This window comes from Oryx dammah, unplaced genomic scaffold (assembly GCF_014754425.2).
Source record: "Oryx dammah isolate SB20612 unplaced genomic scaffold, SCBI_Odam_1.1 HiC_scaffold_21, whole genome shotgun sequence".
Classification (NCBI taxonomy): domain Eukaryota; kingdom Metazoa; phylum Chordata; class Mammalia; order Artiodactyla; family Bovidae; genus Oryx; species Oryx dammah.
The window spans coordinates 37,105,790-37,130,856 of record NW_024070205.1 but is presented as its reverse complement, the minus strand read 5'-3'; the positions used below and the strand labels follow the sequence as shown (position 1 = coordinate 37,130,856).

The window sequence follows — 25,067 nt, the reverse complement described above, 5'->3', positions numbered from 1 at the left end:
TGTCTGAATTTCATCTTTAACACTGCACATAAATGCTTTCACATTTAGAGGTAAAATGCAACTTTTTATTCTTTGGAAGCCATCTGCTTTATATATTCTTCTTTCTCTTCCACAATTCCTTATGTGAATGATTATAATCAATGCCATAATCTATACCTATATAGACTTTGAGGCTTCCCTGATGGCTCAGTGGTAAAGAACCTATCTGCAAATTCAGGAGACCTGGGTTTGATCCCTGGTTCGGGAAGATCCCCTAGAGAAGGAAATGGCAACCCACTCTAGTATTCTTGTCTGAGAAATCCCATGGACAGAGGAGCCTGGTGCGCTACAGTCCATGGAGTCGCAAAAGAGTTAGACACGACTTAAGAGACTAAACAATAACGAATATAGATTCTGAGGATTCGCAGAACTGGTTTAGAATTCCAGTTCTTACCATCGGGGACATTTTTACTTTAAATACTATTTTCCATTCCTGCAGCGGGCTTCAGCCAACCTCCCCAACATTGATGATCTGGATTTCATAATAACCATAAAATTGTAACAAAGCAAACAAAAATGGCTGTATGGAGGAGCTGTCCAGGTGATTATAAAGAGATCCGTGATGTTCTCGGTTCATTCTTGGAACTGACTAGGGATCTGGCTGCACCCAGTGCTCGGGGGGACCCAATATCCTGTTAATCCCAACTTTTCACTTCCGATTCATAGATTTCCTTTTTTATCAAAGATTTTATAGCCAATTTTCAAAAAGCACTCTCTCAAAATTAACCTAAGAAGTGTTGACAGTCCTTCACTACTATAACTAATTTCAGAGAAAACAGCTATTAACTATTACTACTTTCATAGTCTATCTAAGTACAATCTGGAAATGCATTCCTGATTACATTATCCCCCGTCTTAGTTTTGGGTGTCGGCTCTGTAGAGCAATGAAGACAACACGGCCTGGATGAATGGAGACGGGGGAGGAAGACAGAGCAACTCACTCCGGGTAGGCAGGGTCCAGGAGGCGGAGCAGCAGCTGAATGAGAAGGCCGTAGAAGTTCAGACATCTTCTCAGAAAGCTCTCATCAAGCAAGCCAGCATCAGCACAGGCCTTGCATCGTACCAGTTTCTGTGGAAGCAGGCATGACCCCATTCATAGATTAGCTGGTGGCTAAGTTCCTACGTGTGGTCACAGGCAGTGCATGGGCCAGGAGATGGGAAATCTAGGCTCCAGGGAAGCGGTCCCCCACCTTTTGGGCACTAGGGACCAGTTTCGTGGAAGACAGTTTTTCCACAGAGTGGGATGTGGTGGGGTGGGGATGGTTTTCGGGTGATTCAAGTGCATTACATTTATTTTGCACTTTAGGTTTATTATTACATCAGCTCCACCTAAGATTAGGCATTAGATACTGGAGGTTGGGGACCCCTGCTTCCAGAGCATTAGCACTAACAGGCTGTAAGATGCTGTTTGTGTCTCAAGAGCTTCCTCTGCTCTAAGAAGGTGTGCCATGTGAACCACTGGGCATAGTTTAGTGCTGAAAAGGCTAAGTCATCACTGTCATATTTGAAAAACTTGACGAGAGAGACCCTTTGGAAGTCAGTGGTGGTTACTGAGAAGGAGCCTGACATATTCACATCTAAATTCCAGGTCAGTACTTATGTTCATCTTGGGCAAAATGCTCGTCCACCAAGGGTTTAACACCCATCTCAGAGGATCGCTGTGAGTTTAAACATCCACTTGCACACACATTACATATAAATGTCAACAGTTTACAGACTTCTTGAAACCTCTCTCTGGAGTGTTTAAGGGGTCTACAGACCCCAGAAAAGAGTCCCCTGGTTTATTCTGCTTCTCAAAGAGGTTTCTACTCCATTAGTAAATAAAAGTGAAAATTTTAACTTGTACCAGAAATCTAAGTCAGGTGAAATTTCTACATATCATCCTACTAATCAACAGAAAACACGGACAGCTAACATTCAGCTTTGTAATCTGAACATAAACACAGAAAAATGAGTACATTTGCTGTCTGTGCTTCCCTTGTACAACTTTAGCTATTGTTTGTTTTTAGCTATGTTTATAAGCTTCCTTATATGTTTATAAAGGCTTCCCTCACAGCTCAGTCAGTAAATCATCTGCCTGCAATGCAGGAGACCTGGGTTCAATTCCTGGGTCAGAAAGATCCCCTGGAGAAGGAAATGGCAACCCACTCCAGTATTCTTGCCTGGAGAATCCCACGGACAGAGGAGCCTGGTGGGCTACAGTCTATCGGGTCCAAGAGTCAGACACAACTTAGCAACTAAAACACCACCACGTTTATAAGCAGAAATCTTCCCATCTACAGTTAGGTTCTATACAATGGATCATTTTCAATTCAACGAAGAATGAGGGGCAAAGGAAAGATAGCTTTCCACTACCACAAATCCACTTTGTCAAACATGAAGATGCGTGACTGGACAAACTGGAGTGCGTGTGTGTATCTGGGTGTGGAGTCAGGGTTAGTAGAGGGGGAACATCTTGCATGAGGTAAGGAAAGGGAGATGATGTTCAAGGATGATAAAATCCATTAAGAATTCATATCATTACTGCACTCGGCGTATGCACTTTCAGTCCTGAGATTTAAGTATACACAGAAACAATCAACAAGCATTTAAATGTACCATTTTTATCTTGAGGGAAAAGAATAATGAGGAAAAAATGAGGACATTAAACTGTTCATTCAAGGCTATATTCTAGTGGGAAAATTCCTATTGTGAGGCTGATCCATAAATTATCCCAGTTAACTATACAGACCTTAAGCTGAGTTTTGCAGCGTTTCAGCATCTCACGGTGTCTGGTTGCCAGTGGGGAGTCTTTCCATTGGCTTTCATTATTTTTCAGATCTTCCACAGTTCTGAAATTAAAGACTAACAGTTAAATGAAAGAAGACATACAGATCCATCATCCATCGTTATCTATTTATCTTCACAATTTCACTGACTCTCAGATACATATCCCCTCTCGCCGCCCACACTAGATAAGCATCACCAAAACTGATGGGAAGTTATGGTTATGTTGGCAGCATTCATCTTTTTTATTGGTTCCCAACGTAATATCTTAAAGTGGATGGCATTTTAGATTTGGTGAAATACAGTAATTATTACTTTTGGAAGAAAATATTGTTCTTGTTTTTCTGAGAGGGAGAAAATGAAGTCTCCAGAAAATTCAAGATTATGATGCCTACTCGATTACCCAAAGCAAAAGACAACTCGACTAGGCATTTTTCCCTCCGCCTGGAATATTCGTCTCTAAGGTTATCTCTGTGACTTACTTCTTCACTCTCTTCAGGTGTCTCCTCAACTATCACCTGTCATTGAGGAAAAGCCTTCCCTGATCATGGAATACGCTGCATATTTTAAAGGCTGGCTCACTTAACACATTTCAACCCACTCTATCAAAACATTATGTAGAAAACTACACAATGACACATATACATTTCTGTACCATTGATACATATATATTTTTTTAATGTGCGGTTGCTCTGGGCCTTCATCACTGCATGTGGGCTTTACTCTAGTTGTGGCGAGCAGGGGCTACTCTCTAGCTGCCGTGCGTAACTTCTCATTTCGGTGACTTCTCTTGTTGAGGAGCACGGGCTCTAGAGCACGTGGGCTTTAGTAGTTGTGGCAAACTGGCTTAGTTCCTCTACGGCATATGGAATCTTCCTCTGTCCCCTGCACTGGCAGGTGGATTCTTATCCACCGTACCACCAGGAAAGTCCAGTGATATAGTTTTCAAAAGTATATTTATTTCCCAGAGTCCCTTGTGGCCAGCACTTCTGCACATGACCTAGCTCCTACCAAGAGGTGAGCCCTCACTGGAGGCAGAAGTACACCCAGTGAAGTGACAGCCACATGGGTCTTCTGGAAGCACAGTGTAGAAGGGTTTTAGCTGAAATGCTGGCAGAGTCTAAACTTTGAAGCAGCTTCCTGGCAGGCCCGGTTCAAAGGAGAGCTCTGGGAGTCCTCTTTTCCAGGCCTTCTTCAATACAGCAGATAACAGCCTTTAATAACCCTCTTTCTGCTGACCTCAGATAAAGTGGATTCCTTTGTCTACAGCTGGAACATGACAATGGCAGACAGAGTAACGTGCTAGTGCCCCTGCTCCCCGGCTTCCCAACCACCACGGCCAAGGCGCCACAGCTTAATCCCGAGGACCTGCGAACATGTTGCCTTACATGGCAGAAGGAACCCTGCAAATATGGTTAAGGGTTTGGACCTCGAGATAAGGAGCTTATCTTGGATTGTCTGGGCAGGTCCCATGTCGACACAGGGTCTGAGTGAAGAGAAGGAGAGGGAGTCAGAGAAGAGGGAGAAGAGGAGGAGAGGTGACCAGTGAAGTAGAGGCTGGAGAGGGAGCGGGCTGAAGATGCTGCTGTGGCCTGGGAAACGGAGGAAGGGGCTGTGGGCCAAGAGGTCTCCAGCAGCTAGACAAGGCAAAAAAAAAAAAAAAAAGAGAGATTCTTCCCTAAAGCCTCAGAAGGAATGCAGCCTCAGTTTTAGGACTTCTGATCCCCAAAACCCTAAGAAAGAGGGTTATTTGTTATTTTAACACACGAAGGTTGTGGTAATCTGCAGGAGCAACAAAAAGAAGCTAACATAATAACCTGTATGATTATTGGCAGGAAGAGGTTACAGGCAACAGACCCTCAAGGAGAACAGGCTCTGGGATTATTAGTTCTTCAACTGGGCTGCTTTCAAAGTGGTAAAGATTCAGTGAGCATTTGAGGGCGTAACATTGGAAGCCCAAGATTCTCGGTGGAAAAACAGCTGCATGAACAATCGCTACTGATTTCTGGGAATGAAGAGATGGAGTGGCTATGTGTGAAGATACTGGAGCATTCACACGAGGAAACTACAGGTTCCAGGTTTTAAGATCTCACCTCAAGGAAAAGCTAGCGAGTCAGGGCGTTTCCAGGATGACCATAAAGAAGCAGAGTCTGATCCACACAGAGCACCAGATTAGAACACAGACTGCATCCATAACCTCACTGGATCTCTTATCTGAACGTCAGAGGGAAGGCCGGGACTCCAAGAATTCAAACGGAGGGGTTCTGGAGACCCCAAGCACCCACCCTGGTCTAAGTCCCCTGAGCCATGTTTTAGAGCAGTGGCAGCTCCTGCGGTGACTGTAGCTGAGGCGGTCACACTGCAGGATGATGCCAGTTTCCCTAAGGTCCCAACCCACCTTACGTCACTGCTTCCACCACAGCTGGAATGAGATCACTGTCCTCAAGGGCCAATTACAGTTATGTTAGAAGAAAAAAAAAAAACACAACAGACGTGCTAATATGTTATATTAGCTTCCTGTTGCTGCTCTAACAAATATCACAAACTTACTGACTTGAGACAACACAAGTATAGCCTTAGGATTCCAGAGGCCAGAAATCTCCAGCGGGTCAGCAGACATACGTTACTTCTGGGGGCTCTAGGGGAGAGTGTTTCCTTGCTCTTTCCAGCCTCCAGAGGGGGCCCACATTCTTTGGCTTGTGGACCCACACCGCTCTGATGTCTGCTTCTGCCATCACATCTCCTTTCTCACTCTGACCCCCTTTGCCTCCCTCTTAAAAGGACCCTTGTGATATAATGGGTCCACCCAGATAATCCAGGAAAATCTCCCTGTCTCAAGATCTCACATTCAATCACATCTGAAAAGTCTCCTTTACCATGCAAGGTGACACAGTCTCAGGTTCTGGGGGAACAGGATGTAAATACCTTTGTGTGCTCAGTCACGCAGTCATGTCTGACTCTTTGTGACCCTATGGACTATAGCCCAACAGGCTCCTCTGTCCATGGGATTTTCCAGACAAGACTACCAGAGTAGGTTTACGTTTCCTACTGCAGAGGATCTTTATGACCCAGGGATCAAATCTGTGTCTTTCATCTCCTGCATTGGCAGGCAAATTCTTTGCCACTAGCACCACCTGGGAAGCCCAGTGAAAATCTTTGGGACACTATTATTCTACTTACTACATACGCAGAAACAGAAATTCAGCAGTTAGTGGGGAATAGATTCTGAAGATCCTTGATCAGCAACAGAGCATCACGCTAACAAACTCCTATGTGGGGATAAATTCATCGACATGAATACAACTCCCAGAGGCTCTGGATTCAGTCTTATTCTTGGTAACCAGGATGGGCTCTGTGTGCCCAGCTGGTTGTCTAAAACCTAGAATTCACAGTGACCTCTGCTAAATGAAGTTGTCAAGAATTCCTTGAGATAATTCAGAGGAAGGAGTTAAAAATATAAGAAGATGGGAATATCAATGTAGATTTACTATATATGACTAGCTCAGAAAACCGCCCTCTCAAAACACACACATGCCCTAACCATGTCCTGGAAGACACTTCTTGCATCACAGCAATGAAAAATACACAGGTAAGGGAAACACCAGCATCTGAAAGGCACTCACTCCCCCTGTAAGCTGGGAGTGCAGGTGGCAGATGGGGTCACTGAAAATGTATCCTCCAGAGTCGGTGAGAATGGTGGGATGACAGGATACCATCCATTCCAGGATGAAGGAACAGACATAAAACAGTTTGAAATTTTTATATGTCTCTCAATAACTGATATTGTAAGCTGATAAAAGCAGCAGACATAAGGAAAATTTGAACAAAACATAAACAAATGACTCAACTGATATATGTAAAACACTGCAACAAATGACACAGAAACTGAGTTTTCTTTTTTTTACTTTTATTATCTTGACTGTGGAATCTTAGTTCGCTGACCAGACCAGGGATTGAACCTGGGCCCTTGGCAGTGACAGTGAGTCATCCTGACCACTGAACTGCCAGGGAATTCCTCCAAGTTCTTTTCTTCTATGGAACTCTTATTGATTTAAATGTTGGCTACAAAGTAGACATCAATAAAGTACAAAGTACACAGCGGAAATCAGCCAGAAATCAATAACAAGAGATAAAGGAACAAATACTCCAGGAATCTGAAACTTAAAAAAAAAGCTATCTTTATATAATCCACAGGTCAAGATACTATGAACAACTTAATGCCTAAGCGTTTTGAAACTTTTAGATACCACGGGAAAACTAACGCAAGATGACATGAAAATCTATACAGTCTTATATCTATTAACAATAAAATACCTAACTTAGAAGACTTCCCACAAAGAAAGCTCTAAGCCCAGATAGCTTCATCAATGCTTCCAAACGTTAAAGAAAAAAATAATTCTTATACAATAAACACCTCAAAAAATACAAAAAGAGGGAATATTTCAGAATTCATTCTACATGGCAAGCATAAGGTTGATAAAAAAAAATTGAGAACTCACTTTTGGGCTTCCCTGGTGGCTCAGATGGTAAAGAGTCTGCCTGCGGTGCGAGAGACCCAGGTTCGATCCCTGGGTCGGGAAGATCCCCTGGAGAAGGAAATGGCAACCCACTCCAGTATTCTTGCCTAGAGAATTCCAAGGACAGAGGAGCCTGGTGGGCTACAGTCCATGGGGTTGCAAAGAGTTGGACACGACTGAGAGACTTCACTTAATTCTTAGTAAGAAATAAAGTCATAGGTCAATCTTCTTTTTGAATATAGGCTCAAAACCCCTAAACAGAATATTAGCAACTGAATATCCAATGAAATATAAAAGCAATAACACAGTTGAGTTTTTTCCCAAGAATGTAAGATTGGTTTGATATCAGAAAGCCAACTGATATAATTCAACCACATGAATAAAATAAAGGGGGAAAAAAATCTGACCTCCTCACAGAGATGGAAAATGCATTTAATAAAGATCAACTCCAGTTAAGAACAAAAAACTTTTAGAAAATCACAAAATGAAAGGGAATTTCTTTAATCTGGTAACAGATGTCCAAAAAAACTTCCCCTATTAACTTGAATAAACAATTTCAAGAAAGCTATCAATATTTCTACTCAAGGCTGTAGTAGAAACTGTAGCCAGGGCAGTGAGGCAGGAAAAAGAAAAGAAAGGACTTCCCTGGTGGTACAGTGGATAAGAATCCACCTGTCAATGTGGCGGACATGGTTTGATCCCTGGTCCAGGAAGCCTGGAGGACTCCACATGCCTCGGAGCAACTATGCCCATGAGCCGCAATTACTGAGCCTGTGCTCTAGAGTCCAGGAGCTGCAACTACTGAGCCCATGTGCTGCAACCACTGAAGCCTGTGAGCCTAGAGCCCGTGCTCCATAGCAAGAGAAGCCACTGCAATGGGAAGCCTACATGCGACAACGGAGTAGACTCTACTAGCTGCAACTACAGAAAGCCCACGTGCAGCATAACATCAATAGTCGTCATTTACAGACAACATGATTATGTGTCGGGAAAAAACACTTTAGAAAGCTACCAGTAATGACTAGAATTACTAAGTGATTAATTCTACTTTAATTCAAGGCAGATACAGATACTACTACAGCACTCCTGGACTAAACAAACGGTGGAAGTGGCTGCTCCATTATTACAGATGATCTGTTCAAAAAAATGTCTCCTTCCTGTTCCTGTGGCTTTGGTTTGTTTGCAGGTGTTGATCCATGGAGAGAAATGCTCAGATTAAGAAAAATAACAATGGTGTTAATGAAAGGGAAATTGAGGCTACTATCTGGCCATTTTGGACTTCTTATGCCACAGGACAACATGCAACAAAAAAGTTAATTACAATGTTGGTATGAGTAAATGATCTTGTTTATTAAGGGAAACCAGAATTGCTGTTTCACAGTCCTGGGAAAGAAGGGGATGTCTAGGACCGAAGAGATCCTTTAAAGTGTCTTCTGATAATAAGGTGCCCATTAGAAATAGTTCACAGAAGTCTCAACCACATTCCCAGGGTTGGGAACTCTAAGAAATCTAAGTCTGGGTCACTTAACTTGTAAAGAACTCTGGCCAACCAAGGACCATGGATGTGGTAGGAGAGACAGACGGTGTACTGTAACATACATGCCCCTCACATTCAAGTCTACTGGTCACAAGGGAACTGCGTGCTTGTGAGAATGAGTGGTGACTCAGGCAGCCTCAGGACATGGCATCATACACATACCTATTGAGCTCCCGGATGGCACGCAGTCTGCGGATGTAGCGACGGCAGCTGGGCAGAATTGAGAGGTGGTGGGCGTGCAGGGTGAGAAAGAAGCATTCCGTAGGGAATTTTGGCTCAGAAAATGGAGGCTGATCTCCATCTAGGAAAAAGCACAAAATCCCAGCAATAATATCTATCAAATGACTGTATTAGCGAAGAGTGCAATTAAGAAGACAAAATTACCCTTGAATTTTCAAGAAGTTTCAGGACACTTAAAAATTAGACAGTATTATTTTAAGAAAAACAGATTTCCTGTGAGCTGCATTTAATGGTCCTGTACTCTGCTCCATCTGATTAAATGTTTATACAGATGGACACTAATGATCTTTTGTGATGTGTCTCCCTGGTGTTTTTTATATAAACATTTCTATTATTCAAACATCACTGTTATGGGAGGGAGGTTCAAGAGGGAGGGGTCATAATGTATACCTATGGCTGACTCTTGTTGATGTTTGACAGAAAACAACAAAATTCTGTAAAGCAATTATCCTTCAATTAAAAAATATATAAAATTAAAAAAACACATCATTGTTAAACCTCAAAACGGTACTAAATTATGTAAATAAGCCAGTGTTGGACATATTTAGGCGGATTTTTTCCCTCTACTCAGGAATCACTTTCAAACCCAGTATCTGGCAACATAAAATGTTACCCATTTCTCTCGCATTTCTATTTTTCTGTTTTCTAAATTTCTGTTTCCCTAAAGAGTAAGCATGCTCCCTTTACTACTGACAGGTATGAAAAACTGCAGCCAAACTAAACACTTGGAAGGAAGAGCTCAGATCAGGGAGTGTGCTACAGTAAGGAGAGCCCAAAGCTCAGCTCAGAACACTTGAGCAGCAGCTGCAATTTGCTGACTGACAGCCTAGGTGAGCTGGGCACCTTCTGGAACCTCAGTCTCCTTGTATGTAACTTGTATGGAATAGCAGAGTTGCTATTCAGATATTAAAGTTCTCTTCCTGATAATCCCATAACAGCAGTTTTAGGGGGATAGGAGTCAATGAAAACTGACCCTAAGAATGGAGAACAGGAGCAAGGGCAAGAGGGAGTTAGCGGCTGGGGGGAGTTGGGAGGTGACAGACAGGGACGCTCTAGCAGGTGTCAGACTCAAACTGCAGAATGCTGCTGAGTCCAAATGGATCCTTCTCATATAGGATGTGTAATCTATTCTACGTTTTTTTTTTTTTTTTTAAATTAAAAGAAAACAGAAGGGTGAGGTTTCATGACCTAACAGTGAACACATCACTCACAAAGTTCAGCCAGCCAGTCATTCACGTCTTCCATTGTTGCATTCACTCTGGTCTCGTCGTTGGGAAGCGTGATCCGACACCTTGGGTGGAAAATGTACGTGGGGTCGACTGTCTCTAACTTGATCTTTGTACTAAGTTGCTGCAGTACCCAAAGGAAATTCAGCATGAATCCGTCCGTTGACACCAACCTATCGTCTGTCTGTGAAACAGAAAGTACCGAACAGTCACGACGTGAACAGGAATTCTGGCACAATTTTATAAGAAAGAGCAGATTTTCATCCTGAAGTCAGTGAGGGAACACCCATATTGTCATAGAGCTCTGCTGGTAGGTGCAATTTGTTGAGTGTTAATCCCACGGACAGAGGAGCCTGGCAGGCTAGAGTCTATGAGGTCGCAAGAGTCGGACATGACTGAGTGACTAACCACACAGCACAGCTGTATGTGAAGGGGTGTCCTCCACTGAATCTCCGTAACAGCCCTCAGAACTGAGTGATATATTATTCACATTTTAGAGGAAGAAACTAAGGGTCAGAAAATTTACATGATTTACCCAAGATCCTCAAAATCAGTAAAGAGAAACACAATAAATGTTGTTTCCTTTCTCGTCTTTATTCTTCTCAAAAGCATCAGAACTAGTTTTACCATGACCACTAGACGAACAGCTTCTCGGGCTGACAGTGTTAGGGCAATCCTGCTTCATGAATATAGCACTTCTAGTAATGATAGCTGACACCCGTGGAGTGTTCATGATACACTGGGTGCAATTCTAACAGCTTCATATACACTAAGTCCATGAGTCAGTACTGTTACTCTCCCCACTTGGCAATGAGGAAATAGGGGCACAGAGCACCACTGTCCCACTGCTGGCCGATGATGGAGCCCCAGCTGGAAATCAAGGTGGTCTAACGCCAGGTCCACGCTCCTCTCTTGTTTTTCCTTCTGAGTAGAAATGTCAGGTTGCTCATGAATAAAACAGCAAGGATGTCCTTTTAACTTCTCCACTCTGGTGAAGTGGTCTCAGTCACCAGTCCCTCATCAGGAACTGTGTCCTTACACTGGGTCTTCTGGGACTGGCTCCTGTACCCTGTCCTACGTCAGCCCACCCTCCAGGCAGCAGCCTTGACGGCTTCCTTCCCTAGGAGCCTCCTTGGTACGGCGGCACGCCCCTCCAGCCCATGACTCCCCAGCTTCTTTCCTATTCACTAGCCTTCGGTCACAAAAGCCTGAAAGTGGAGCTCATTCTAAAGTTGATTCATTCCTACCTTCATGCATCACCCAAATCTCGAAAGCTCTTTTCTCAGCCTTGCGATGGCTGGCTCTTTCTTTCTATTTTTAAAACTTAATCTGCATGCAGGATTTTTTAAAAATTAATTTCATATTTTGGCCACTACTTCCAGCATATGGGCTCTCAGTTCCCCAACCAGGGATAGGGTTTGAACTTGCACCCCCTGTAATGCAAGCATGGAGTCTTAACCACTAAGATGTCAGGGAAGAAGTCCTCGATGGCTCTTCCTTCTCAGCCAAGTATTTAATCAAATGTCTCCTCCTTGGACACTCCCATGCCTTCCTTCTGGTGCCCCAACAGCTACTTTCAAGTCCTCTACCTTCCTTTATTGGCTTCATAGATTCCACGACAGTCTGAAATGATATATTTACATGTCTATTCATTGACCCTACAGAACATAAGCTCCATGAAAGCAGGAAGCTTGTCTCTCTGTATCTCCATTCCCTAGAACAAGGCTGGGTGGGAACTGAATGAGTCAGATGAATGAATTTAACAAGTAAATAAAAGCAGTCTTAAGGAATCTTACCTGCATCTGTGCTTTCTTCATATTGGCATTGACAACAGCTGCCATGTAACTAAGAGCGGCCTCACGGGTTTCACCATTTAACAAGATACTATGAAGGATCTTGAAAAGCTCTTGCTGAGATTCATTTTATAAGGAAAGGAAAAAAAATGAAAACTTTGTTTAAAAAACAATTCCTTTCTGACTTCGAGGAAAGCTAAACTCCTTCCCACTCTTCTCCTCGCCCACGTCCACTCATTGTAAAGAACTTGACTATAAGAACATGAGAAAAGTCCACATTCTACTGTGTCCAGAGGATCGGCACAAAAGCAGAACGTGGAGTGGAGGAGGGAAGCAGTTGCGGCTTTAATAAAATAGTCTCTGCTATTTCCTTTCCAGGATAGGAACAAATTACCTGAATTACACTGCAATTACCCTCTAACTGTGCTGCTTTTAACTTCCGGAACTGAAAACATATTCATCTTCTGGATTTATTTTCTGAACACCTACCCTTCCCAGCTCCAAGTAATGCTGCAGCGACTGGCTCACCACTCGAGTGTTTTCCAGGGTAATGGCGGGCCCTGAGAAATATTTTTCCACCACTTTCGCCTGCAAAGAGAAAGCAGAAATCCAATCCACGTATGATGTACATTTGGGAAGGAATCTGAACATAAGAGCAGCAAGGTGCAAAAGGCTGCTGTACTTACATCATCTTCTGCAAAGACGGAGAAGCTGAAGAAAGCCCCCAAGTACGAGAGTCTCTGCAGCTCCCGCCCAGAGCCAGGGCTTAAAGACTTAGGCAACCACAACGGCAAAGAAGCAACCTGGGAGGAAGACAGAAGAGGCCACTGAATCAGCAAGGGAGGTAAACTAGAGACAAACGGAGTTTCAAGCAGCCAGCCTGTTCAGTGGTTCTTAGCCACCGGCAAAATGGCTGGCATGTGACCTCCAAAAACACAAGGGTCACAGATATGTTAGGATCCCAATCCATTTTTTCTCATTTCAGATGGAGGAAAACCCTCTACATCTTTATAAGATACCATTTCTTTTGTTTGTTTTGACCCCACGGCATGTGGGATCCTAGTTCCCCAACCAGGGGTTGAACCTGCATCCCTGCATTGACAGGAGGATTCTTAACCACTGGACCTCCAGAGAAGTCCCTACAAGATATCCTTCTCATTTCTGTGTTTCAAGATATACTTTGATATCATTCAAACGAGCCATTGTTCAAAGGACTCAAGGAAATGTTTCTAATAGGATGTGTTATTCTAGCTTGACACAATAACTTACCCTCTAAAAAATCACAAAAGAAAGTAAATAATGTCAGCCCAGGAAATAATGGATGTGACAACAATGTAACGGTTGAGTCACCCACATGGATGATTCATATCCACATCTCACAAAAAATCTCTCAAGAGAGATTTTTCAGATACCATTACTTAAGGAATCTCTTCTATGCTATGTGTTCACTGAAAATATGCAAGCCCATCGGGGTGGCACTTACCAAATTGCACACAGGGTGTGTCTTTCCAAACTTGGTTTCACACAGCTCACCTAAAGCCTAGAGACAAGATCAGAAAAGGTCATTTAAGTGTATTTCATCCTAAACTGACTGCCGTGTGTATCAAGACATAGCTTTAATGCTGCTATAAATATGTATGCATTCCCAACAAAGTACTATACCTTTGGTGCTTTTCTGACGCATAAATACATGCATGTTGTTAAAAAAACAAAAAAAAAACTTCAGATAAACGAAGTTAAAAAATGAAACTAAAAATCACTCATTAACTTTACCCTCAGAGATAACCTCTATTATTTTGGCTACCAGCTTTCCAGACATATTTTTAACATATACACAGAGAGATAAATTAGTATATTCTTAATTTTTTTATTTAACATCTTTCTATATCAAAAAGATATGTGTCATAACACTAGATGGCTAGTCCTACCAGTATTAAACAGGGTTATAAACAATTAAAATTTAATAAGTTACCGGATCCACAATATAGTTGAAAGTATTCTGATTTCAAGATCCCTGGTTTTTTGAGAACCTCAACATTTTCCTTTGGGAACCCAATCATTCTCACGTTAGAGAATCAGGAAAAATAGTTTTTAGGTACATAAACAGAGCTTACTATGCCACAGTCATACTAAAACCATTTTAACAGTGAATCTTAATTCCCTCTGTGATTTGGACGTTTTTATGAAAGCTGTTAAACCAACCGCTGGAAGCTTCTGAGTCAATGCATGCAGGCATGGACACATCTCTGAGAAAGAAATGTTCGCCTTGCCTGGAGCCAGGTTCCCAACTTCAGCTGCACTGTTAGGATCACCTGGGAAACCTCTGAAAGGCCAATGCCAGGCCATACCCTCACTACACCTCCAAAGAACTAAATCACAATGCTTGAGCGTCAGGTAGAGGTATTTTTAAAAAGATACCCAGGTGATTCCAAGGTACAGCAAAGCTGGGATCCACTGACCTATAGGATGACTGTGATTCTTTCTGATCCTAGCTCCAAGGGTCTTCCTCTTCCTGACTCTGATTACTGCCCTTTCTCTCCTGCTGCACAAGCACCAATAATGGCACAAAATAAAACTATTGTCTGTCATAATGGAGGCTTTTGTCTTTCAACCCAGAAGAACATTTTGTTGATATCTGACACTAAAAGCTCCTTACTGAAACATTAAACTAATTCAAACCACAACAGAAAAGCCAACAATTCCAGGAGGCAATATTTACATAACACAGTGATAATTCATGTGAACTGAAAGATTTCATCACTAAATTCAAATCATCAGATTATTCTACTTCCTTTTATGTGCCACAGACAGAACAATGTATGAGGATTCATAGAATTTCATGGGGAACCTGAGTAACATGTGCAGTGGGAAGAATGCTGACATAAATTCATTCAAAATTATTTTTCAGACCACGACTTCCTGCCTCACTTTCTACTTCCGCAGCATTGTGTTAATGTTTAGCCTCTTAGCTCAGTTTTGATTTTCTGAAATAGATAAATACATTTTTGTGTTCACATTGACCTTGGTGTAATATCTGATTGTGTTGCTGGGGTCCTGATTTTTGCAGTAGATTACGAGCACTTTTGAAATGTGGTGCTAGAGAAGACTCTCTTGAGAGTCCCTTGGACTGCAAGGATATCAAAACAGTCAATCTTAAAGGAAATCAGTCCTGAACATTCACTGGAAGGACTGATGCTGAAGCTGAAACTCCAATACTCTGCCCACCTGATGTGAAGCGCTGACTCACTGGAAAAGACCCTGATGCTGGGAAAGATTGAAAGCAGGAGAAGGGGACAACAGAGGATAAGATGGTTGGATGGCATCACTGACTCAATGGACATGAGTTTGAGCAAGCTCTGGGAGCTGATGATGGACAGAGAAGCCTGGTGTTCTGCAGTCCACGAGGTCGCAGAGTCGGACACGACTGAGCGACTAAACTGAGCACTGTGTGGAAAGGCGCCTTGTCTCATGGGCTCCTGTGTCCCTTGGCTGGCATAGTGGGGCCCTCAGGAAGCAAAGGATTAACGGCAAGATGGAATCAAGTCAGTAGAATGAGTAAAAGGAACAGAAGCAGCGAAACACATTAATTTAAACAAGGCCTTAATTTACACAAAGTTGTATTTATTCCCAGAGTTAACTGATTTAATGTTTTGATATTTTTCCTTCATACTTTTAGAATGAAAATTATTCAGTAAGGCTTCAAAGTACTTTTCTCACAAAATTTTAAAGAAGCGAATTCAGAGAAGAAAAAAGCCTCTTATTTTCTTTCTGGTGGTAATGTTTTCATGACAGTGGAGACCCTTGGTGAGAATCCAGCTGAAAGTTCTGTCCACAATTTACGCTTGCTCTAAGTGTCTGCAGGAGCTGAGAAGATCTGGGTTTTTCATGTAAAGTCTGAAAGGAAGTGCACAGCCTCAGAAAATAGGGAAGATGAACAAGAGAAATCACTCAGTGATTTTCTGTACAAAGTCACTACATAAAGATAAAATTGTATTTCTTTTTTTAGTTTAACTCTTTTTAGTTGCATTTGTCTTAGTTCCTTTTTTTTTTTCCCCTAAGTAACAAAATTTCATCCCAAATACATTATGCTCATTGCTAGGACAATCAGAAGGTTATCACCAATGATTACTGTCTTCATAAGCTACAGAGTAAGATGAAGCACATTCAAATGCCTCCATCACTGACTCCTGTCTAGGACTTCGATGGTGCAATAGGTACCATGCTGCTAACTGTCTACAGATGCATCTCACTGCCCAACAAACACTGTGCATGGCCAATACAATGCTTTCACAGTTTACATTTGAAAACAAGGCTGATCGAGGACCTGGAAGAGAAGTGGACGTTAAAATCATCTGGAAGAAAAACATCAACTGAATGGGTTACAGGAAAAAGAACAAAGCTTTACCATGAGGGGGTATTTAAAGTAGTCACTATCCAGGGAGCACTCTTTGGCAGCAAGAGCCAGGCCTTGTAAAATGGGGATAAAGATCTACAAGACAAAAAAAAAATCATAAATGTTAAGTTTAAGAAAATGCATGTCAAATAAAGTGCCAAATCTGCAAGTCCAGGCATTGGTACAGCTTCCCCATAGAAAGGCTGTTTTGTATAGAAAGGAGCCTAGAATCCAGCCACAGGGCGTTGTTTTGTCTTTTCGCAAGGCTGATCTTGAAGTAATACAGCTGAATCCTCCAGAAGAAACAGGTTTTGGTGAACCCTAAACCTCTGACAAGACTCCCTGGGATTTAATAGAAACTCACAAATTTGGAGTTTGCTGTAGGACTCTGCAGGGCTCCTTGCTCCAATCAACTAAACGCTGCACATCTCAGCAATGCATATGTTTCCAATTACCAAGCATCTACAGCCTATAAAGAAACTGGACTCAATGTTCCAGCATTTTCTCAACTCTGTCAACATTTTAAGAATTTTTTTGTTGCTATCCCCATATCTACATTTAATTCTTTCCATCTTTCCTTGTTTATTATGAAGAGAACAAGAAAAACAGACCAACAATGGCTGTTATCTCAACTTTAATTATGTAGAACAAAAACATGGTTGGTAAATGTTGAAATTAAAACAGAAAACTGTATTAGAATACCTTAATTCCATAAAAGGTGTAACTGATACAGTAAGCTGGTGTCAGAACTAAGGGCACTGAAATCTGAATGTTTAAGTTCATCATTAATACAAGGGCACAGGGACGCCCTGCAGAATCTGCTCAGCACAGCCCATCTTTAAATGTCACAGTACACTCACTGAGCAGCACAGGCAGGGAGCTGACTGGGATTTACAATTAATAACATTAAGCTGAAAATGTTGTAAACAACAGCTGACAGTCTGAATATCAAGGAGTTGCTAAAAAGCAACTAGAAAAACTTGAAAAATTCTCTTTCCTATTAATTTCATCCTGTTGTCTGGAGCACCTGTGTCATTTAAGGAGCACAGTATTAAAAAAAGGTGCCATGTGTTACGAAGTGTCTTGAGATAGCAACACATCTCTTGAAGACAGATCACTCTAGTTCTTGCAACTCAAACAATCAGGGTAGAAATAATGTGCTTTCGTAAGTGAGCTAAAAATGGAGATGTTTAACGCTGAGGTGGAGGGGTGGGAAATGCCAAAGAAATAAAGGAAAAAAACAAACAGTAGTTCTAGAATCACCAAAAATAAATTTCACTATTGATCACCTAGAAAAAAATCTCTTTTTTTCCCCAGGAATGCTATTAAGTAAAACTTGGGCACAATTTACAACTAGCAGTCAAAATATTACTAAACATAATATTTTTTCAAATATCAAACAGACTGTCTGTGTAACTTAACCATTTTAAGTAATTTTATTTTCAAATAAATACCTCCCAGCACTGATAAAAAATGCTCCAAATGTTCATCACCAACTCTAAATTCTAGCTACTGTTTATTTCTGTTTATCTGTGAACATCTCAAACATTAAAGGCAGAATGAAATTTCAATCCAAAGATTTAATAATTCAGATCTACCACAATCTCAAAGACAAAAAGGTAAAATGCTGTTTTTCAAGTCAGCAACTCCACTGGAGTCATCCCTGATGAAAAACAAATGGTGACAGAGAAGACAAGACAAGGGATCAGAATTCTGTGGTCAAAAATAAACAGGTGTGCGGCGACTGCACAACATTGAGAAGGTACTAAATGCCACGGAATGGGGCACTTTAGTGGTTGATTTTATATTACGTGAGTTTCACCTCAACTAAAAAAAAAAAGGTCATTTCATAGATTCTATGTAAGTTTCTCTATGAATAAAATAGTATAAGGTACCTCTTTTAGCTGATCCCTGGGCTTTTATACAGTTAAAGCTACTCTGGATTCTTCAAATGATGTCTTTTCAAGCAAAAGTATTCTAATTTACGCATATTACACATAAAGCATAATGTATCACTTAAACCTTCCAATACAGCTATGTATTTTCATCAAGAGTTCTCTAAACTTTCTAGAAGAGGAAATCTCACTGTAATGCCTGAAATATTCCTAGAAGTCAGTAAGACCATCATCTAAGATGTTGTTCAGTCACTAAGTTGTGTCTGCAGGTGATAAATTCCAAGTATGGAGCACGCAACACTGAGTGGGAATTTCGCTGCTGGATTCTTCTTTTACTAGTATTTTGAAAACATACTTCCGGAGAATTCAAAGACTTTAAGATGAATAGTTACAAATAATATTAGGTATTTAAAAAGGCAAAAAAGAATCATATCGTTTATAGCTATTGTCTTATTCCTTCTAGAAGCAAAAAAAGAAATCACCAAACAGCAAATTGTAAGAAAGTCATAAACACCCTTTCATCAAGGGAAACAGCTCTGTGCAATTGCTGTGGCAAAGTGCTTACTTTACAACACAGGCCACAGGCCAGTAATCAACATTCATGCCAAAGTTTCACCTTGGAAAAAACCTTTGAGACTAAATTTACTGAAGTGAAGTGAAGTGAAAGTTGCTCAGTCATGTCCGACTCTGCAACCCCATGGAGTCTATGGAATTCTCCAGGCCAGAGAATACTGGAGTGGGTGAGCCGTTCCCTTCTCCAAGGGATCGTCCCAACCCAGGTCTCATGCATCACAGGATTCTTTACCAGCTAAGCCACCAGGGAAAAAACCTTTGACTAAGTTTATTAGCTATCATTATTATTAAGCTTTATTATTAAATATTGCATATCTTCATTTCCACTTGACTTTACACAGTGGGATACCAAAAAATGTATGGATACTTAATGAATGAAGTAATCCATAAGATCTGAGATATCATTTTCAGGCCAATAACAAGAAGACATTCTATGTGACATATGGACGGCTGCTGAGCTAATCAGCTAAATCAGCTAGGTCTCTGATTTATTTAATATTAATCTTTTTTGTAAATTCATAGAATTAATTTTTAACACTACTTACGCACATCATGTCTTATACTATCTCTTGGTAGTGTTTTAAAAGCTTGAATTCAGAGACAGGACCTTGTATTTCTTCTAATCTCCTAAAGTACTTAGCATAGACTGTGTTTAAAATATCTTGATGCTTGACTGATGGGCTGAAATGGACCCATGATTTGAACAATGCAGCTGTCAATCTGATCTCAAGGCAGGAACGAGCGCTCTCTGAGCAAAGAACGTGTGTATGTTCAAATTCTGGAACCCAAGATTTCAATATATGCTGTCTCTAGAAATCTACCTTGGCAGAAAAGCTTCTAAGCCAAATGTTTCAATAGTGAATACACAAAACCTACCTGCTTGAACACTTCTTCATCCTGGTGAGTGGTTCTCACCAGCTCCTGGATGAAGCCATACGGGAGGTTCCTACACAACATGTACGGCACTAGGAAGGACGGCTGCTGCAGGGACCTGCAGATCCAGAAAGTCAAGGGCTCTGATGAATCAACTCATCACTCAGCAACTACAGGACACACAAAATGCCATGCGGCTGACAATCACAGGTCAAGCTTCAGATCTCCCCAATAGGCCACACAATAGATAGTCAATAGTTGAGGCAAAAGATCACCCTTTTTACTGTTAGAACAATCACGTTGTGGGCTCTTCAGTGAGAAGTTATAGAAAGTTTCAAAGGATGCATCTTTTTCTCCATACGGCCCTTTAAAAATAAAGCACTAAAAAAACCAAAGTACTGTATGTCTCTTTTATTTATTTATGCTTCATCCATGGGGCGGGCGGGGGCCGGAGATTAGCAATAGCTGAAGACTTTTTTAAGCTCTTATTAACTCTAACCATGGGGACAGTGTTTTTAGTACACGTGTATCTTTTTTTCTTTTTTTCTGACACATTTCAAAAATGGTTATGATACAGAAAATAATACAAGGTGATCCAGAATGAATAAATACTGCAACTGTGCCAATTTTCCTTCAGATATTTTTCTTAAGAGAAATGAAATACAGAAATACTCTTTTATTAAACTTGAAACTTTATGGGATCCTCCAAACAAAAATTAATAATGAAGGACATTGTGGGTGATCCCTATATTACCTATTCCACCACCATTCTTTATTGCTGGATAACAGAAATTGATTGTATGACACATGGAAAGTGAGGCTCTGTACTTTTTTCCAAGTATCTGTACTGCTTTCAAGCAGTTGCTTTTAAACTAAGTAATTTCTTACCCCGATGTCAACACATTTCAACAACACAATCTATCTCAATAAAGCACACGAAATGTTTTATTTTCATAGTATCTTAGAGAAACAAAGGGACCTCAGAGACCATCTCATCAACCGTTCATTTCACAGATGAGGAAGTGAGCTAGGCAATGTGGTGCAACATGGCTGGGCAGCCTGTGTCCACGGAAGGAGAGGCCCTCTCGCTGCAAACAGCAAGCACACACTGGTTGCTCATACCTTGGCTGTGTGAGGGACCCCTGGAGTACTAATGCAGTGTGGGATATGCACTGTGAGCGGATGTTGCTCAGAAGCTGGCTGACTGCTGGCTGGCTGCACATCTGCAAAGACAGGTTGGGGTGAGGACCACAAAGACAAACAGTATATAATCCCACGCAGTTGAAAACTGACAGAAGAGTCCGAAGAGATGGCTGTGCAGGAAAAGGCATCTTTTTCTCTTCCTTTATTGATGATGAACAAACTAGATTAACTGCATCATCCAAGCATACTGCCTCGCTAAAACCTACAGTTAGAGAAGAAGCAGAGGCTTGAGGGGACCACGCAGGGGTTACAAAAACAGGCCCACTCGCTTTGCTTTTGCTAAGGTTAAGTGCAAAAAACTGCAAGAGGCTCTTCACAAATATGAACTAACATGTAGAGAACTGGATTAATTTCTAATGGAAAACCAGAACTAGAAATGAATGAGGAAGGGAGATAAACTGGGAGACTGGGATTGACATATACATACTATATGTAAAATAGATAATAATAAGGACCTACTGTATAGCACAGGGAACTCTACATAATACTCTTAATGACTTACATGGGAAAAGAATCAAAAAAGAGTGGATATATGTATATATATAACTGGTTCACTTTGCTGTACACCTGAAACTAACACAACATTGTAAATCAACTATGAAAGTGAAAATGTTAGGTGCTCAGTCATATCCAACTCTGCAACTCCATGGACTGTGGCCCACCAGGTTCCTCTGTCCATGGGGATTCTCCAGGCAAGAATACTGGAGTGGGTTGCCATGCCCTCCTCTAGGGGATCTTCCCCACCCAGGGCTTGAACTTGGGTCTCCAGTATTATAGACAGAATCTTTACTGTCTGAGCCACTATATGTCACTGAAAATTTAAAGGAAAAAAATAAAAAGAATGAAAAGGAAACAGGACTGAAATGAGATATTCATTCAGAATGAAACAGTAGAAAAAGTGTAGCTTTCTGAGTTTAAACCAGCTTCTCAATTTATGTGACTCTGGACAATTTTAGGTAACCCCCTTTTTTTCAAAGTTCACTTTACGCTGCTTTGCTTTTAGGGAAGACCAATGGTAGTATGTATTAGATCCCTCTGAGGTGCAATGAAAAAAAAATAATACTTATATTACACCGGCCTAATGAACAACTGTGAAAACCTAAGTTCATGGAGACCTAGCAAAGTGTGTGATGGTTGACAGGTACTCTATAAATGTTTTATTATGATTACAACAGACTATGAGAAGTTATCATAGTGTTAAGTCATTGGCGATAGTAGCATTTGGCCCTGCCACATCTTCTCTCCACTAGGACATGAGTTCCAGAAGCGCTGGGATTTTCATCTGTTTGGTTCATTAATCTATTTATCCAATATATACCCAGGTTTTGTGGGTTTTAAGTGAATCTATCTCATATTACCTTTGGTGCTTTTTTTTCCTCTATTCCAACTCGGTCAAAACACTCGATGAGGTAGTTCAGCATGTCTGTCTCCTTGCACGTTTCAATGGTGAAATGGTCGCTGTAGGAATCCCAAGTACTTGCCCCACCAGAGGCTCCCAGACTTTGGAGAAAAGAAAAGGGATGGTTTTGATCTGTTCTCAGTAAACCACATGATAGAGCTCGCAATGCTGTAGCAGAAAGCCTGTTAGGGTCCCCACACCCAGGACAAAGCACAGACCCCATGCGCCTGCGCCTGGAGCTGACTGCTGGCTTCACCTGATCCAAGTCCAACAACAGAGATTTTTAGGAAACATTATATTGACCTAAGAAGAAAGTCTGTCCAGAAATCCAGCACCTCATCTTCTCAGGAACAGCACCTTACAAAACCAGGAGGACTAAGAACTGGTACTAAGCACCAGGAATTTGAAGGGATACCACACGTATGTAAATCCAACTGGCCAGCTGTGCTCGGGCTGACTTGCAGGTTAAAGCCAGCCTGTGCTGTTAGGCAAGCAAAGTCTTTAGGAGTGAAGTTACAAGGGACTGACAAAACACCCCTCCCTCCTTCCTAATGTCTAGCACACATCTCAAAGCCTTTATGCAGCATTTGGCAACAGGACCAGAACTTAGGAAACTGTCCAGTTAGAAGGAGACGTGAAAATATTTGTTATCAATACGAATTTTCCAAAACATTTAGTGAAAGGGACAAAGTAGTATTAGTCAAAACAAAACAAAAACCCTGTGCTAGGAGTATCCAAACTTGCATTCTATCCCCAGCTCTACTGCGTACTGGTTACCTGAACCCAGAACTTCCATCTCACCTGCACTGAGGTTAAGTGAAATCATGTGGAGGTGCTTTCTCAAATACAGACAGGATACAATGGGAGGGCCCTGTTTCTATTAAAACTATTCTCTGAGACCATTATCATGAGGATTGCTGCTGCTGTTGCAGCTAAGTCACTTCAGTTGCGTCCGACTCTGCACCACCCCGAAGACAGCAGCCCACCAGGCTCCCCTGTCCCTGGGATCTTCCAGGCAAGAATACTGGAGTGGGTTGCCATTTCCTTCTCCAATGCATGAAAGTAAAAAGTGAAAGAAAAGTCGCTCAGTCATGTCCGACTCCTAGCAATCCCATGGACTGCAGCCTACTAGGCTCCTCCATCCATGGGATTTTCCAGGCAAGAGTACTGGAGTGGGCTGCCATTGCCTTCTCCATATCATGAGGGTCAGCTGTTAGGAAAACAAAGTTTAGATCAATTTATCAATAGGTCAAATACCAAATGCGATGTTCAACTCACAAATTTGATAGACATAAAAGATACAAAAAGATTAACGACGGCATAGGAAGAGGCCAGGAATTTTGAAATGAAGAGGAATGAAAAGATATAAATTTAACTACAGCAACAAAAGAAGTTACATGTGAAAGATGATCTTTGGGATTTGGGAGAATGGCATTGAAACATGTATACTATCATGTAAGAAACAAATTGCTAGTCTAGGTTCGATACAGGATACAGGATGCTTGGGGCTGGTGCACTGGGATGACCCAGAGAGATGATATGGGGAGGGTGGTGGGAGGGGGGTTCAGGGTTGGGAACTCATGTACACCTGTGGTGGATTCATGTCAATGTACGGCAAAACCAATACAGTATTGTAAAGTAAAAAAATAAAATTTAAATTAAAAAAAATTAAAAAAAAAAAAAGAATCTTTGGAATGGTATTGGAATATTTCATTTAAAAAAGATGAAAACAGGTGGTCCAGGGTTTAAGAATTCGCCTGCCAATTCAGGGGACACTGGTTCAATCTCTAGTCCAGGAAGATTGCATACGCCAAGGGGCAACTTGAGCTATGCACCACAAGTACTGAAGCCCACACACTCTAGAGCCCATGCTTGGCAACAAGAGAAGCCAGTGCAATGAGAAGGCCCAAGCACCCCAACAAAGGGTAGCCCCCGCTCACCACAACTAGAGAAAGCTCAACCATAGCAATGAAGACCAGGTGCAGCCAAAAATTAAGTAAGTAAGTAAATAAATAAAAAGATGAAAACAATGCCAAGGCTTTAAATCCAAGGCTCTCAGGCCAGAGACCTGTAAATCTACAACTTACTTCCTACGCAAGTCTGATAGAGGGAGGAGAGGACAGGAGGTTTGAGAAGCAGCCAGTACCCTCCTGACTGGGCAGAGAAGGGACCTACCCTCAAAGTGCCGCACCAGAGACAAAGATGGGCAGTCCAGGGTGGGAAACATCAAAAAAAAACCCAAAACAATTAATTTTTGTGCCTTCACATCAGTTAGAGATACACTTCATCAATTAATGTAAGATCGGGCATCTGTCTGTTGGCCAGACAACAGAAAGATGAGGATGGTAATAAAGCAAAGCAAAAAAATAAAAATAAAAAACCTCTAACAAAACAGAAAAACCCACCCATAAATACAAGAAGTATGGTGAAACCGCAAAAGGAGAAAGAGGGGGAAAAATACTTGGTCTTTCCTGCAGCCATCTCGCTCTCAAGCTATCTGCCATCCTTCCCTCTTCCATCTGAGGTTCGTGACTCCGTTCCCTGCACTTCCCAAAGATGAAATTCGCTGATGAAAGTTTCTATATACAGTTTGCTATACACAATTTGCTATAT

At 41.5% G+C, this 25,067-nt stretch overlaps 1 protein-coding gene across 2 annotated transcripts in view; it reads right to left on the bottom strand.

Annotated features, from left to right (window-relative positions):
* Positions 1-25,067, bottom strand: part of UBE4B (ubiquitination factor E4B) — a 122,717-nt gene that overhangs the window by 26,376 nt on the left and 71,274 nt on the right. For both annotated transcript variants that reach the window (XM_040263387.1, XM_040263388.1), the window contains 12 exons: positions 22,414-22,555; positions 20,975-21,075; positions 19,856-19,970; positions 16,524-16,607; positions 13,602-13,658; positions 12,805-12,921; positions 12,608-12,706; positions 12,122-12,235; positions 10,311-10,509; positions 9,022-9,160; positions 2,771-2,870; positions 981-1,108 (listed from right to left, as the gene is read on the bottom strand). In XM_040263387.1, coding sequence (XP_040119321.1) covers positions 981-1,108; positions 2,771-2,870; positions 9,022-9,160; positions 10,311-10,509; positions 12,122-12,235; positions 12,608-12,706; positions 12,805-12,921; positions 13,602-13,658; positions 16,524-16,607; positions 19,856-19,970; positions 20,975-21,075; positions 22,414-22,555 — 1,395 coding nt within the window. The remainder of the gene's footprint in view (positions 1-980; positions 1,109-2,770; positions 2,871-9,021; positions 9,161-10,310; positions 10,510-12,121; positions 12,236-12,607; positions 12,707-12,804; positions 12,922-13,601; positions 13,659-16,523; positions 16,608-19,855; positions 19,971-20,974; positions 21,076-22,413; positions 22,556-25,067) is intronic.